At 37.0% G+C, this 15186-nt stretch overlaps 1 protein-coding gene across 1 annotated transcript; it reads right to left on the bottom strand.

The window, feature by feature from the left end:
- Positions 1–2132: 2132 nt before the first annotated feature.
- LOC103934232 (kinesin-like protein KIN-7K, chloroplastic) lies at positions 2133–14939 on the bottom strand. Its single transcript, XM_048576509.1, has 23 exons — positions 14581–14939; positions 13735–14002; positions 13543–13640; positions 13020–13109; positions 11814–11866; positions 11551–11616; positions 11418–11471; positions 11165–11224; positions 10925–11003; positions 10668–10735; positions 7859–7921; positions 7617–7721; positions 7386–7490; positions 7135–7242; positions 6906–7052; positions 6304–6486; positions 6059–6220; positions 5086–5316; positions 4247–4507; positions 3950–4000; positions 3479–3526; positions 3184–3378; positions 2133–2995 (listed from the first exon to the last, which is right to left on the bottom strand). Exons 2-23 carry the CDS (start codon positions 13980–13982, stop codon positions 2447–2449), a joined length of 3024 nt encoding a protein of 1007 aa, XP_048432466.1. The 5' UTR covers positions 13983–14002; positions 14581–14939; the 3' UTR covers positions 2133–2446.
- Between the last annotated feature and the right edge of the window lie 247 nt (positions 14940–15186).

The raw sequence follows: 15186 nt of genomic DNA, 5'->3' as shown, positions 1-15186 counted from the left end.
TAGAGTGCTCATGGATCTTCCTCAACAAGGTACTCAGTTTGCAGTGCATCATGAATGTGTCTTCGGATGAAGATCATGGCAATGGCTTTCTCAGCTTCACCAACCGGGTTGTCCGTCTCATCTTCAATGGCTTGACATAAATTCTTTATGGTGAGGTGGAGCTTCACATCTTGGAACCACTTGAGGTAGTTTCTTCCTGGGACCTCCAAAGCTGTGAAGTCGAGTTTGTTTAAATTCGACATGTTCCTATCACAAAATAAATGGACAAGATGCGGTTAGTGTAATGAAAAAAAATTCAATCCATTCACATAGGAGTAGAACATACAGGTTCTAATAGACATGTATTGGTTTAAATTTACATGAAAAAGCTTCGGGTTTTCATGGGTGATGTTTTTAAGGAGAACGTCAGGTTTTCAAACAAGGCATGTTTCTAGGAACTTCAGGTTTCGAAATAATTATAACTTTAGGTTCATATGTTCCTGCAGACAAACACAAATATATATATATGCAACAAGGAAATATGCAAATAGATCTTCAGATCTTGATAATAATTGAATTAATTATTTGGACTTCGGGCTAAAATTAAAGTGTGGGTGAAAAATTATAAAACACAAATTGTCTAAAAATAAATAAACAATTAAGCTCGGGGCCTAAAAACATGGGTCAAAGCCCATGGGTGGGCTAAAAATGTTTAAACCGTACGGCCTAAGCCCAAGAATTAGGCTAGGGTAAATAGATAGAGGATGCAAGCCCAATATACCAGAGGCCCAGATAGGCATAGATTGGGTGTGACGCGGTGCAGTGCACCGATTCTCCAGCAGTGAGCTGGGATCATGTGCGGCGTCATGCATAGGACAACAAAGCCCAATTAGGCTGGTGTCGTTTGCGGGCCAAGGGTCCAGTTCAGCCCAATAAGCTGTTTAGATTTAGGTCGTGGCAGCAAAGACAACTAGCAGTCCAAAAAATGGTGCTATGCGATTCAGGTCCGAGAGTTCAAGGCCTACTGGGGCTTAGGTCGAGAAATCCAGAACACCCTAGCGGCGCTGGGTGTGGGAATCAAATCGAAGAAACCGTGCAGATTCAAAGAATCCTTCAAAAATTTACCAATGGCCATCAGATTTTTCGAGAAACCAATTGTCCCCGACGATGGTTGGGTCCCAAAAACATGATTGTAGGTTATGATGTCCCAGAAAGACGGCGGTGAAGTCGTGGCCTACTGCAGGTGGCAGCTGGGTTCGTGGGTTCAATGTCGAAACGATGTCGTCTTCTCAGATGGAGCATTGGGGGTTTTGCTCCGGTGCATTGCAGCTCAAGAAGGCTCACGTGAGCTTGAGTTTTGAATTCGACAAACCCTTAAAAAAAATTATATTTTTTTTTTCAATTTCCAAATTAATTCAATGCATATTCAATTAAATAATTCAATGCATGGACATATATTTGATGCAATTCATGGCAATATCACATAATTCAACAATTATGGATATAATGCATACACAATTTATGTAAAATTTAAAATTTGAAAAAAAAAACGTAAAGTTGAGTCATGCATTATGATGAATTCTCATGCTATCACGGCTACAAAAATATAAAGATAAAAACCGTTGTTTTGAAATAACCTGATTGCGTGATGATATTGATGAACTGGTTTGATGCAGAAAATTTTTCTTCAATTTCAGCTTTCCATCTCCAAAGCTTGTATCACGTTCAACACAAAAAAAAATTAAATTGAATCAATAAAATCAAAATTTAATCAATTAAAAATAATTGAAATGTCATACTCCCCTAATTGAAGACGAATAATTTTTGCGTCAAATTCCTAAGCGCAACGGTAGGAGCGTGTTGATAACGTATTGTGGCCTATATTTAACTGGCAAGGAGAAGGGGCGGCGGCACAAAGAAAATATAGAAAGAAATGTGTTTGTAGAGTTGTATAAAGGATGTGTTATTTTCCCTACGCAGTGCATTTATTTATAGTAACAAGGTGGAGAAAAAGTCCTTCTCCTCTAAGGAATACAAGTCTTCATAGGGAAGAATAACTAGAATCAAATCTAATCTAAAATTTACACAATCACGCTTAAATAAAAAATTTATAACAATAGGAGCTTTTTGTTTTTTGCATGACCGGCCGCATGTTAAACTAATATTATTATATTTCAATATAATGCATCAACAAATACTAACCTGTGAAAAATAGAGAACCCCAGATTGTGTATTTGTGGAATACATTTGAATCGGCACTGTGTACTCGAAAAGAAGCCCTAAATCGTTACGAACAAACAATAACCCCCTTGTCAAGAAACCCCAAAAAGAAGACAAAAAAACCCTAACTTGTATTATACACATACAATAAGCCCTTACCATACAAAACACACATTTTTACAGCTCTCTCTCAAACCAATTTCATCGAAAGCTCAATCTTGCCGGATCATCTTGAACACTCGTCACGCTACCATCCCCCATAACCATCAGTTTGTCGGGTCTCTTTTGTTGAGTCCGAAGAATCAGTTTCAGTTCCGTGGGATTTTTTTAATTTCGCCACGAGAACCCACATGTTGGCGAGTTCATTTTCCAGGTATGCTTCTCTTTGCTTGGATTCCTCAACCCTTCTTTGAAGATCAGCCTCTCTTTTATCCTTCTCCGTAAGAGCAGCCTCGTATGAATGCTCTCTCTCCTTGCTCACTGCCAGTTCTCTCTTCATTTCTGAGATAAGCCCGCTTTGGTCCTGTTTGATGTGACTATCTCTCCGACCATTTCGGATTGTGCTACTATTTCGACGCAGAGTTGGAGAGCTCTTAGATGCGGCTAGCTCAGCAGCTTGTTTTTCATTTTGGTTCATGAGTTTGGAAACTTCTTCTGATAATGCCTTGAGCTCAACAGCAGCAGCTGAGGCTAGACTTTTGGCGTACGAGCTCTCCTCCACCAATTTCTTGTTCCGAACTTCTAACTGTTCCTTTGACTCCGTCAGTTCAGCCACCTTCTGCTTCAGTTCTTCAACCTAATTAAGGGTTGAAAAACAATAATTTAATAAGATGCTGCTTGACAGTGTTAAAATTGCTAAAGTTAAAAAATAAATAAATGGAGACATAATAGGCTCATGAAATTCATCGGTGGTACTTTTGTTGGGATACGAAACTCGAATTTTCCAACTAAACAAATACTTAGAAGCCACAAGAGGAGAAAAACCTGCTTCAGTAGGAGGAAAACTTCATTTTTGTCATTCAACATCACATTATCTTTCTCTGTGCCCAGTTCCTCATGCAAATTTTTTGAACCAGTTCGAGAAGTGACTACTGGGCTCAAATTTCTAAACTCTAGTGCGTCAGAAAGCTGCTGCTTCAAGGAGGCAACTGTTTCCTGCAATCCTTTGCATTCACCAATCTGGTAACAACGTAATATAAAGTCATATGAGGTTCTAAATTCTGAAGTCTCGTCTAAAGATGAACAGAACAAATAAATTTTGGTAAAGTAGTTCCTGTACCTTTTGTTCCAGCTGTTCTTGGATGATACGATTATCAGCAGCTTTAACCTGGCACAAAAAAGATACAGCAGTCAACGGAATAGACTTGGAGTTGAGGCCTTCGAAAATTTCATTTCATTTCTCCATTTCTTCGATATTGTAGTTGCAATTTGCATGACATCCAAAAGTCTTGCACACTGGAAACTGAAGTAAAACTATGCAAGTGGATAAATGAAAGATGGGGTTTTTGGACATTCCATGGAACTCAAATGCTTCTATGGTGTGTCAAGTGGCATATTATGTTAGTCCCTAGGCTGCAACATTAATTATCAAAAAAAATGTTTTACAATAAAAATCTAAATGATTGTAAAGTCAACATGACACTCCGCATGCAGAAGGCCTACATGATGCTCCATATGAACTATTTTATAGTTCGGAATTTACTGTGCTATGTTTTCTCATATCAAAATGTACAAAGTTATTATTTATCACCTCAAGTTCAAAGGACTTCTCATTCAATTGCTCCATCACTTCAGCAATAGACTGCAGCATAAACCAGAAACAACTTAAGGTTTGAGTTTAAACAAAAATGAAAACAACTTATGATATAAGGGCATACCCTTTTTTTTACTTTTTTTTTTTTTTTTTTTTTTTTTTTTTTTTGTTGGAAGAAAAAGAAAAGGATACCAGCTGACAACAGCAAGGAATCCTTTTTTTTTTTTTTTTTTTTTTTTTTGGAAGAAAAAGAAAAGGATACCAGCTGACAACAGTAAGGAATCCCGGACTTACTTGGGATGGTTCCAGTTGACTCATTTTGTTGTGTGAAAAGGACTCTGCAATTTTCTTTTCCACCAAAGCTATTTGTTCATTCTTCACCTTGATTTCATCTTTGAACTTTCGCATCTCCATCTTAATTTCATCCTTCTCGGAGTGTCTTGAAGCCTCCTCGGACAACCGCTTCAGAGCACTTGAACGGAGTGCTACCTCATCAGACAAGATTTTTCGCTGCTCCCTTAAAAGATCGATCCGATCAATTGACTTCATGCTAGTCTGACAGGATAAACAAATAAATGAGCAATGAATGAATCAAGAAATAGAGAAATAAACTAGTTGAAGCATGGAAATTTAACCATTTGGTCCATACTTAGTAAGTTGGTAACTTAGTACATACGTCAAGTAAGTTATCAGCCTGTATGTTTAATAAACTCAGGCTCAAATAAATAAATAATAAAAGAAGACACAAAATGGCTCAAATGATCTGCAGGCACAGGAAGGAAAGTATGATGTCATAAACAGCACATGACAAATTTTCTGGCCAGAAATAGTGTTCATTTCCATTTCCCAACCACATTATTTCAATATGAAACGCTGTTTCTTAGAAACAAAAATACATGCTTTTGACTCTTTTTCGCCTTTATTTCTTTTTCTTTTTTAGGTTCAGTTTAATGTCCTAGCAATTCTAAATAACACTACAGCTTCAAAACCTGCATTACATCTGTCCTTTCTCTTAATATATGGACATAATGAGCAATATTTGATACAATCATACTAGAGATGGCAGAAATGTTCATTGGGGGCATGCAGGCTCAAGTACAAGTTAACATCCTTTATGCAGAACATTCACATACCAGAGGTGCCTCTCGTCCCAGGAAATTTTCCTGACGAACTTCTCTGTCCTCTCTAGCCTCAGACAAAAGATCAGCCGATGGAGAGTTTTCTGTAAGAGCTGAATGTGAAAGTCTGGATTCTACATGAAAATTACCACTTTCTGCTTGAGGTGTTGAAGGTGTACTAGTAGATTTTATTCCACTGGATCTATCACTTGTGCTTGTCAACGTCCCTGTACCACTATCACGTTTCTGACCAAGATGGAAAATAAATCAACAGAAAGTACAAAAAATCTGCTGCAATGATAGACATTTTAGGCTGTCAGGCACACGGAGCAAAAAAGTTTGATTCTTTAGAGTAACCAGTTCCTTCAGAAAAGCTGAAGGTTCAGACCATATCAAGGAGTCCCTAGTTCATTCATTTTATAATTGGAAATTCAGAAAACCAAAGGGATTTTCTTACAATTACATTTCTCTAAGGAGGAAAAACAATGTTTCCAGAATTCCATGTTTATGATTGCCCATGAAATTTGAGAACCAGTTGATATTAGCAGCATTTATGAACATAAAAGAATCTGAAACAGAAAAATAAGCCCAAGAAATAACAAGATAAAGCTACTAAAGCTGTAAGTTATATCAGCATCAAGAATACCACCCACTGTACGAGATATAAAACTACTGGAACAAACACCTTCAGCATCCATACTAACAACCCTAAATTTCACATTAGACAATTGCTCAAAATCAAGGCAGCTTCTATACATTATTAACATTATTAATGACTGGATAAAGGTAGAAACCACAGATGAGTGAAACAAAACGTCACTCTGGATACTGGATAAAATAGCTGAGACAGGAAGGATGATGAAACCTAGGTCAAATGCCGCATCTTCTACATTTACTATTGGTGATTTTTTTTTATCAACGTGATTTAAAAATGTACATACAACCTTAAGAAAGGACGACAGATTTCTACAAAGCAAATGGCACATACCCGTATCTTTAACCAGTTTAGAAGTCCATGCTTCCGAGTCTTCTTCTCCCCCTTCAGTGTGTCATCAGTCATTTCAGTACTCCCCTCAAGAGGAGGAACAAACAATTCAACGCTTTCATCATCCAAAATCAAGTCCCGCCTTTTGTATGGTAGGTATGCAAGCTGTAATTTTCACAAAGAAAATAAGAAAACAAAACTCGTTTATTCATCTAGCAGAGAGAAAATATGGGAGAACTCAGTCCAACCTCCTCTTCACCAAAGGAATGTCTTCTTCTAACATCAGGTCGGTGAGAAAACCTTGATGATTGTGTTCCTTTTGTTGAGACCAAAATCAATTTTGTCAGCCTTTGGATTCTTCCCAACAAAGCAGCTTTGGCTTCTTCTTCTTGTTCCAATCTTGATTGCAGTTTGTATTTGCCATCTTCTAACTTTACACATCACGCCACAGCAAAAGAAGCAGTTCAAGTCACACAACAATGACTATTCAGAAATATATTTATGCAATTTTACTAGAGGAAACTGTGCAGCAACCGAATGACAAAAGGTCTGTCAATAATACAGAGAATTGAACCCATTTATCAAGGATGGTGCCCAAGGTGGCTTTACAGTTGATCCATAACAGTTATTTAAGAGAATCCAGAATTAACAGAAAATCAAAACCAAAATCCCAAACCAGTCAACACTCACACTTCAATATATAGTTTGTCCGGCTCCTTTTGGCTCTGAACTAGTTAGTAATGTTTTAGCATTTAATTCAAGTTTGATTTCGTCAAAAGCAAGAATACAAAAATAGTTGCGGACCCAGAAATAACCCTGAGACCAATCCAGTAGAGGAATTTGGAAGCACCTTTTGTTTAAGTAGCAGAATATCATCTTCCCCAGCATCTTTTAGTTGAGGAATTGTGACTATACCCCTCTTCAACTCTTCTAACTCTTCCTTTAAACTACGTATCTCATTTTGATATTTCTTAATGAGCGACTTCTCATCAATAATCTGCGGGTACAAAACATTATGTGAGGTGAGAAACAAAGGAAAACATAATCAGTTTGAGAAAAAAGAGATAAAGCAAGCATACCTTGTTTTGTGCTGCTTGAATTTCTATGTGTTTTGCCCGATGTGCAAATTTCAATGTATTATGTGTCTCTTCGGAACTGCTTGATGAAGGAGTAACAGTGCAGATGAGCTGTAATAGTGGACAATATAAGTAAATAAATCAATTGCAAAACTTTCTTTGCTAGCAGTATTGGTTCTGCCAGAAAGATGTATTGGAATAATATCCAGATAAGTGGAACAGAGGTGAAACCATAACAACAGGAGAAGCCTTACAGATACACGCCCATGTCCACTTAGAGAAGATTGAAGAAGTCTCGTCAATTTAGAATCCCTGTATGGTATATGAGTAGCCCTCATATCGGTCAACTTTGATATAACCTAATAGAAGTTAAAAATACTCCGAAATAAGTATACCATGTAAGATGAACAATGACTAGAAGTACTCGAAGGACAATCTAAAAAATATTTCAGACTTCTTGGTTTAAAACAATGTTGAGGCCTCACAGTTCCTAGAGTTAGCAAACTTTTATTAATATAGGATCCTTCTTTCCGTCTGACACCAGTAGTTTCAGCTTTCGAGCTCTCAGAACCTGCCAGATCGATGAGGTTCTGCATATATAAGTTAGATATGATAGATTCATAAGAAACCCTAAATATCGAATACAAAAAATACTGAATAGATTACGATTAATCCAGGAAGATAACAAACAAGTAATTGGTATCAGTCCGTAGTGTTGAATACATACCAATTGTGACAGACTTACAGCTTCACCTTCACAATTTTCCCCACATGGACTACTTTCTATTGTCTGTTGACAAAGTAGTCATACAAATATATAAAGTCATCAATCGAGCCAAAATAAATAAACTGATGGTCCAAATAGATTTTGAGAATATCACGTTTAAGAATGCGAAAAATAGAACAAACTCCGGAAATCGAAAACAAATAACCAAGATAAATAACACCAAGAATTTACTTGGTTCGGCAATATGTGCCTACGTCCACAGGACAGCAACAACAATCTTTCACCATATCAATAATGAGTACAACCAATAATCTTGCCAAATCTCTAGAACTAGGAATTGACGAAAACCTGAAAGAACAAGAACAAGAAATACACTATCTCTTTTCTTTTCTCTCGCACACACTTTACAATATTCTCTCACTCTAATCCCTTGAGTGGTATACAATTTATTGCTTTGCTCCCTTCCCAAAACTAGTACAATATCCCCTTTATATAGACATAATAAAGGTCTTCTTCAATAAGGATTATTAATCCTAATTGGAATCTAGTTATGAATCTTTCTCCAATTGAGAAACTAACTCCAATTGGGTAAGCAACTCCAATTGGGAAAACAACTCCAATTGGGAAAACAACTTAATCCTCTAAGACTATAATTCCTTATAGACGTAGGACAACTTATCATGGGCTGGAAAAAAACCCAACAATCTCCCCCTCCAGACCATGAGGAAGGTATACCGAAAAAAAAAAAAAAAGGATTGCTCCTCTTGACCAAACTCCCATTGATCGAACGTTTCATGACCAGACTCCCCCTGATCAAACTACCCATAATCAAGCTCCTCTTGATCGAATTACTCATTAACCAAGACCCTCTTGATTAGACTTCTCTTGACCAGGCTCCCCCTGATCGCAATACCCATCGTCATTGGCAAAGGCAATTATAGACTTCTTTGCCAGAAAACATCGCTTATTGCCATCTTGGTCCAATCAACATCAGACATGCTTGCTGGCTTGCTCTTAACAACTTCTCTTGACTAGGCTCCCCCTGATCGCAATACCCATCATCATTGGCAAAGGCAATTATAGACTTCTTTGCCAGAAAACATCGCTTATCGTCATCTTGGTCCAATCAACATCAGACATACTAGCTGGCTTGCTCTTAACAACTTCAGTAAAGCATGTCCTCCTCTTGATTTCCACGTAACCCAATTAAAGCAAGTTGCACCCTCCATTCTAAACGGATATCAACCAAACCTGGCTCTGATACCACTTGTTGAGAATATCGCATTTAAGAATGGGAAAAATAGAACAAACTCCGGATATCGAAAACAAATAACCAAGATAAATAACACCAATAATTTACGTGGTTCGGCAATATGTGCCTACGTCCACAGGACAGCAACAACAATCTTTCACCATATCAATAATGAGTACAACCAATAATCTTGCCAAATCTCTAGAACTAGGAATTGACGAAAAACCTGAAAGAACAAGAACAAGAAATCAACTATCTCTTTTCTTTTCTCTCACACACACTTTACAATATTCTCTCACTCTAATCCCTTGAGTGGTATACAATTTATTGTTTTGCTCCCTTCCCAAAACTAGTACAATAGCCCCTTTATATAGACATAATAAAGATCTTCTTCAATAAGGATTATTAATCCTAATTGGAATCTAGTTATGAATCTTTCTCCAATTGAGAAACTAACTCCAATTGGGTAAGCAACTCCAATTGGAAAAACAACTTAATCCTCTAAGGATGTGTTTGTTGCACCAGACTATCTCGGACTGGATTAGCTTAAGGGACTAAGTTGGACTGTCTTGGTATGGACTAAGTCATGGATTAAATTATTTTTAGAAGCTAAATATTTTTTTTACTACTTTTTAATTATTTTATTACCTTTTTTATGCAGATATTTTCATTGACTCAATCTAGAGAGTTCCATAAGCTGCATGATCTCCAAATTTCTCCAAAAAAAAATCCCTGATCACCGATTTCCCAAAAAAAATTCTTGTCCATCAATGGCCTGCAACAAATTCAAGCCTTTTCATTTCGTTTCTTCTTCCCCTGCAATTCTACCAAAAATTGCCAAGGATGCTTGCTTTCCTTGGATCTCGATAGAAACCAATTTCTCAGCTTTCCTACCAACCAAACAAAATTAAACCACCCCCCCCCCCCCCCAAAAATAAAAAATACAGGAAATCAAAGAATTAACCTCCAGAAACACGGAGGAATTGAATCAAGGAGTGCTAGAATGAGATATTCCTTGAAGGTGAATCAGAGGACTACTAGAGCAAGACAGACGACAGAGACAGCGAGATCTTCCTCATTCGAAATTATGGGTTCAAGGCGAGAGGGAGAGAGTGGTGTTGGGCTAGAAGTGTATCTCGCTGAAGTTGGGAGTGGTGATGTGATGGTGGCTGTCGGTGCTCAAGAAAACAAAGAGCAGAGAGTGGACGAGGAGGAGACGAGGACAGACCGGACGAAGGGCTTAGCAGTCCCATGGTCGCGGGGCGCTATCGCTAAGACCTCCTAGCGAGGGAGATAGTCGGAGCGAATCCCCTTTAGTCTCATTAACTTTAGTCCATGCACGCAACAAACACGGTATTTCCCTGATAACTAATCCAGTCTAGTCTAGTGAAAGATAGTGAGGCCAAACAAACACACCCTAAGACTATAATACCTTATAGACGTAGGACAATTCATGTCACTATTTACCATCAATCAATGAATAGGTGTGTCAGTGTCAAGGAACATTAAAAGAAAAATCAAATGTAAGATTACAAGATGCTATGTTAAGATATTCACCAGCGTAAATATCGTGTGGCTCCTGCTACTGAATAGATTGAAATTTGTTGAGCCAACATGCCTGTGCTCTGTTGGCAAAATGAAAACTCAATCACAAAGTGAAACAAGATTCATGAAAGAAACAACACGATTTAAAATGACAAAAACCTATATCATCTGGTCAACTAAACAAATAAACAAGATTTACTATAATAATAAAATAAAATAAAAAAATTCATCATAATCGCAACATATGAATATGATCAATGTTCTTGTACCTTCTCCAGCTGCTATAAGTGAAAGGGCGTGAGCTGGGGACAGTACAACTTCTTCCTTTATTCCTTCAACAAAGGTGCCCTACAGCCATCAATTAAACAATTAACAAGAATTCTTAACGTGAAAGAGTAATGACTTGACAGAAGATTTTTATAAACTGACAGCAACCATCTTTATTTGCAGAACAGTAATTTATGAAGATAATTGCAACTCAAACAAAGATCGCAAAACTAATAAAGCACCTGGGCATCTTCTCTAATTCGTAAATTCTGTCCTGCTGGATTCAACAAGTCATTTACAACCTGAAATGAAAGAAACCTTAAATGATATAAAAATAAAAAATAAAAAATAAAAATAAAAAAAGAAGCACCACTGAAGTATAAAGTTCAACATTGCATCCAGAAAACTTCAATTTACAATGGTCTACAAACAGCAACAACCATAGAATCAGAGCATCATAAGTAAGCTGGAGAGAAATAGGAAGGGAACAATTACCTCATTATAGATTTCCAAGTATGACACACGAAGAAGATACTCCCGATTTGGAGTCTGGAGAATAGACAAATATTTTAATATGTAGTTTCTCCAATAAGAAAAGCTAAAGAACTTAGAACCTCGTTTAAAGTACCTCTTGGATGATGCTAAAAGCATCCTTCACAGCCAGTGGTATAATTCCAGGCGACCTTTGATCACCCTGAAATTAGTAGGACCAATATAAGCACATTGACAATCATAATAGATCCAAGCACATTAATACCTTATATGCTACTACATAGCAGAATAAATGTTACTTCTATGAGAAATTATGGAGATATCGAGGTGACTGATCAATGCATGTTAGTCAGTTATACTCTGTAGAATAAAATGGTAAGAATAAATAGGTTATCTCACATGCATAGTGTGAGTCTTCCCGCTGCTGGTCACCCCATACGCAAATATTGTACCTGTCATGGAAGGAAATCATAAGCTAAATAAACAATAATACATTATGCCTTATCTACAACTTAGATATATCTGAATACCAAGAAGAGTTTTACTCAATTAAATTTTAGTGCAAACAGCAAATAACTTTAATTGGTTGAGCAACAAGTTGCTTAAACTATCCAAACCACCAGTGCCCCAGTTACCCTTGCCAGGCAGAAGTTGTCAGCCTTGACAGGCAATGCACTGGGTACCTAGGAAACAAAATTGATGGCAGAATCGAGATGGTGTGTTCAGTGTTCAGCCAAATAGGCTCTCTACTCAGATTCACAAAGCTTTACGAAGAGAAGATCCAAAAATTTTCTAGATGGTCAACAAAACTTTGTAGGCCAAGAACCGGAAAAGATTAATCATCTTATGATTCCGATAGTTCACCAAAAAACTATTGGTCCCAGCTTTTACCAATGCAACAGACCATTAGGTCCCAAGATTCTCTACTTTCTTCATTCACTACACGACCAAATTACAACTATACTTCAGCCAATGGGAGTTAACAATCAACTCTCAAACATATAGCCTCGTCCAGCAGAATCCAGCAACCTAGTGAAGAAGAATTTAGGATGGAAGCTGGAATTCCTAGGAATGTTGTTGAAATGAATGACTGAGGTGAGAATTGCAAGTTCCCAAATTGATTTACAATTTCATCGCCTCATGTATGCAACGATTATATCACTTCTTGCCATGCAAAAAAAATATAATGAGAAAAGCACAAAATGGTCAAATGCATTTCATAACTGGCAGTCTACAGGACCAATCATCGAAATTGCAACCAAAAGTTAGGTGCTCTAATTAACTTGATAATGTAAAGGAAACAAAAGCAAAGGGAATATATCCAATTTTCCCTAAACTAATCCAAAATTTAGCCATCAAGAGCGGTGATTCAGGTTGCCACTCACACAACATATTCTGAAAAATAGAACTTCTATTTTGTAGTTGGATAACAATTTTTGGTTTGCATACTAGTTGGAAAACACATACGCATTTGCCGTCTTTTATAACCGGGAAAAAAAATGGAAATGCTGATCAAGGTACCGTTAAGATTTTTTGGACATATAATCAAGCTAAAAACATTTTAGAAATTTAAGTTCATCAAACCAAGAAGTCAAAGAAATTTACCATTGACGCCTTCCATAGCACCACTTATAACATGCTGAGCAGCAACATCATAGACATGACGCGTTGTGGTTGTAGGGCCGAATACCCGATCTAGAACCAAACAATGAAGTGAAAAAAAACAAGTTCAACCAAAATGAACTTATCTGAGCTTTATGATCGATGCATTTGATAAAACAAATTCCACTAAACCAGATATGGAGGTAGAACATTCTTTCTTTAGAGGAAACTTTAAACTCCTATTGAATTAAGGGTAAACTCTGCACTGACTTGTAACGTTCGACAGCCGTTATCATATTCTCTACCAAGTGTGGACTTGTTTTTATATATGGACAACTAAGAAGCAAAGTGAGTGAGATCTCAATGAATATCAGCTATCCATACTTACATGTACGTATTGTTTTGCAAGTTCAATTCAAGTATCCCAACATCATTAAGCTTAGGCTTACTATTTTCTTCCTCCGCACAAGTGCATCAAATAATGAGAATGCAATATTATTTGTTTGAAGGAAAGTAAAAAAAATACCATATGCATAAGCTATTGATGGATTATGCTCATTTCGCAAAATGGTGTCGCCATCTGCATACCATGCAATTTCTTCTCCTTGGCGAATTTCCCTTGGGCTATACCAGACAAAGACAAAAACCAACAGCCAACTTACTAAGTACTCATGAAACCTATACAAGTACAGTACAATTCATACTAGTGAAAATGAACCTGAGTGGACGAAAGCGGACCGTCACAGTGACGTTTTCTTTGGATTTTTCCACATCTTGCGGTAAACTTTCCACGTACAAGTACTGTGGCTTACTTCGAGCTGAAGAAGACGCAGGAGAACTCTGGCATTCAATAGATGTTTCCAAATATTGTTTTGAAGAAGTTGTAGTCGAAGATGCAGGGGAATTAGCAGCCTTTGAACTGCTCGAACCTAATTTTTTTGATTTTGATCCATATTTTGACGCCATTACCACTGGAAGTCAATCCCCTTCAAAACAATGACAACAAATTCCACTTCAGCATCAATCAACAACTTAAACTTCTGAGTTCTTCAACATGTTAACACTTTCTTAGGCTTGTTCTGATGCCACACTATAACTCTGGCCACAGAAGTGACCTCAACGTTCAAAAAGCAACCGAAATGAAGTCGAAAGTTCAAGTTTTGAGTACTTCCACTAGTTACCATCCTCTAAAACTGTTTTTGGTTGCCAAGAAAACTGTAAGGCAAAGATGATTGTGGCATATGGAGGGTAAAGTAACTCGCATTGTCGATACGAAAAACCAACTCTTTCTTGAATTAGTTTAAGTTTACCTCACCACATATAAACTAAATGCAAATTCCAAAACTCTATGTTATCCACTTTCCTTCATTTTCCCAGCAACCAAACACAAATTAAACAAAGACAAAGAAAATCCCACATAAAATTGCAGCTGATTACACTTTCTTAACCCAGTTTTATAATTTTATTACACCTCCCTTATTTTCAGTTCCCAATTTCCAAACCACAATTAACTAAACAGAGCATTTATATAAAAATAAAAAAATTCCAAAGCTTTTAGCCTCACCTGTAAACGCAATCAGACGAGCATTGCGAATTGCATGCACCAAACGGAGAAAAGTCGAGAGAAAGCGAGCTTTATATCACAGAGATCGTCTCTGAAGGCGCAGAGAGACGGATCTGAGATAAGCTGCTGCAAGTGAGTCAGTGAGAGAAAGTGAAAGAAGAGAGAGAGATAGCTGAGCTTTTTTTGCTTGCCTTGGAAGCGATGCCTTATTCGATCAATGGAAAACAATCAGCATTTCTCAATCGAATCCAACTTTTTGGCAGAGAGAGAGAGAGATAGAGAAACTCATACACATATTTACACACCACCCGTTATGGACCTGTAGAGAGAGAAAATGCTAACCAAGAAAAGAGAGAAAAAAGAAAAGAAAAAGAAAGTGAATTTGGTACAGTAGCTGTAGCTCAGTGAAAGCCTGGCTGGAAAATGGTGGGGATTTTCTTGTATTTTTCTAATTTTTAAATCTAATTAATATTTTTATTTTATAATTAGTCACATCTTTCTCTCTTAGCAAATGATTTTACGTTCAAATCTCGCTAAAAAAAAATTGAATATCAATTTATTATAACTGTTGTATTACGGAAATTTTTATAATTTTTTTAACAAATA

The sequence above is a fragment of a genome, unplaced genomic scaffold (genome assembly GCF_019419815.1).
Source record: "Pyrus x bretschneideri cultivar Hongxiangsu unplaced genomic scaffold, Pyrus_bretschneideri_v1 Contig9, whole genome shotgun sequence".
NCBI lineage: Eukaryota > Viridiplantae > Streptophyta > Magnoliopsida > Rosales > Rosaceae > Pyrus > Pyrus x bretschneideri.
The sequence above is the reverse complement of the archived record's forward strand: the minus strand, read 5'-3'. Positions and strand labels throughout refer to the sequence as shown.

Coding starts and splice junctions, on each gene's coding strand:
- LOC103934232 (XM_048576509.1), bottom strand. CDS start 13,982: ATGGCGTCAAAATATGGATCAAAATCAAAAAAATTAGGTTCGAGCAGT. Junction 13,110..13,542: donor ATCAATAGCTTATGCATATG/GTATTTTTTTTA, acceptor GTTTGGTTCTAG/ATCGGGTATTCGGCCCTACA. Junction 11,004..11,164: donor GAATTAGAGAAGATGCCCAG/GTGCTTTATTAG, acceptor TGATGGCTGTAG/GGCACCTTTGTTGAAGGAAT.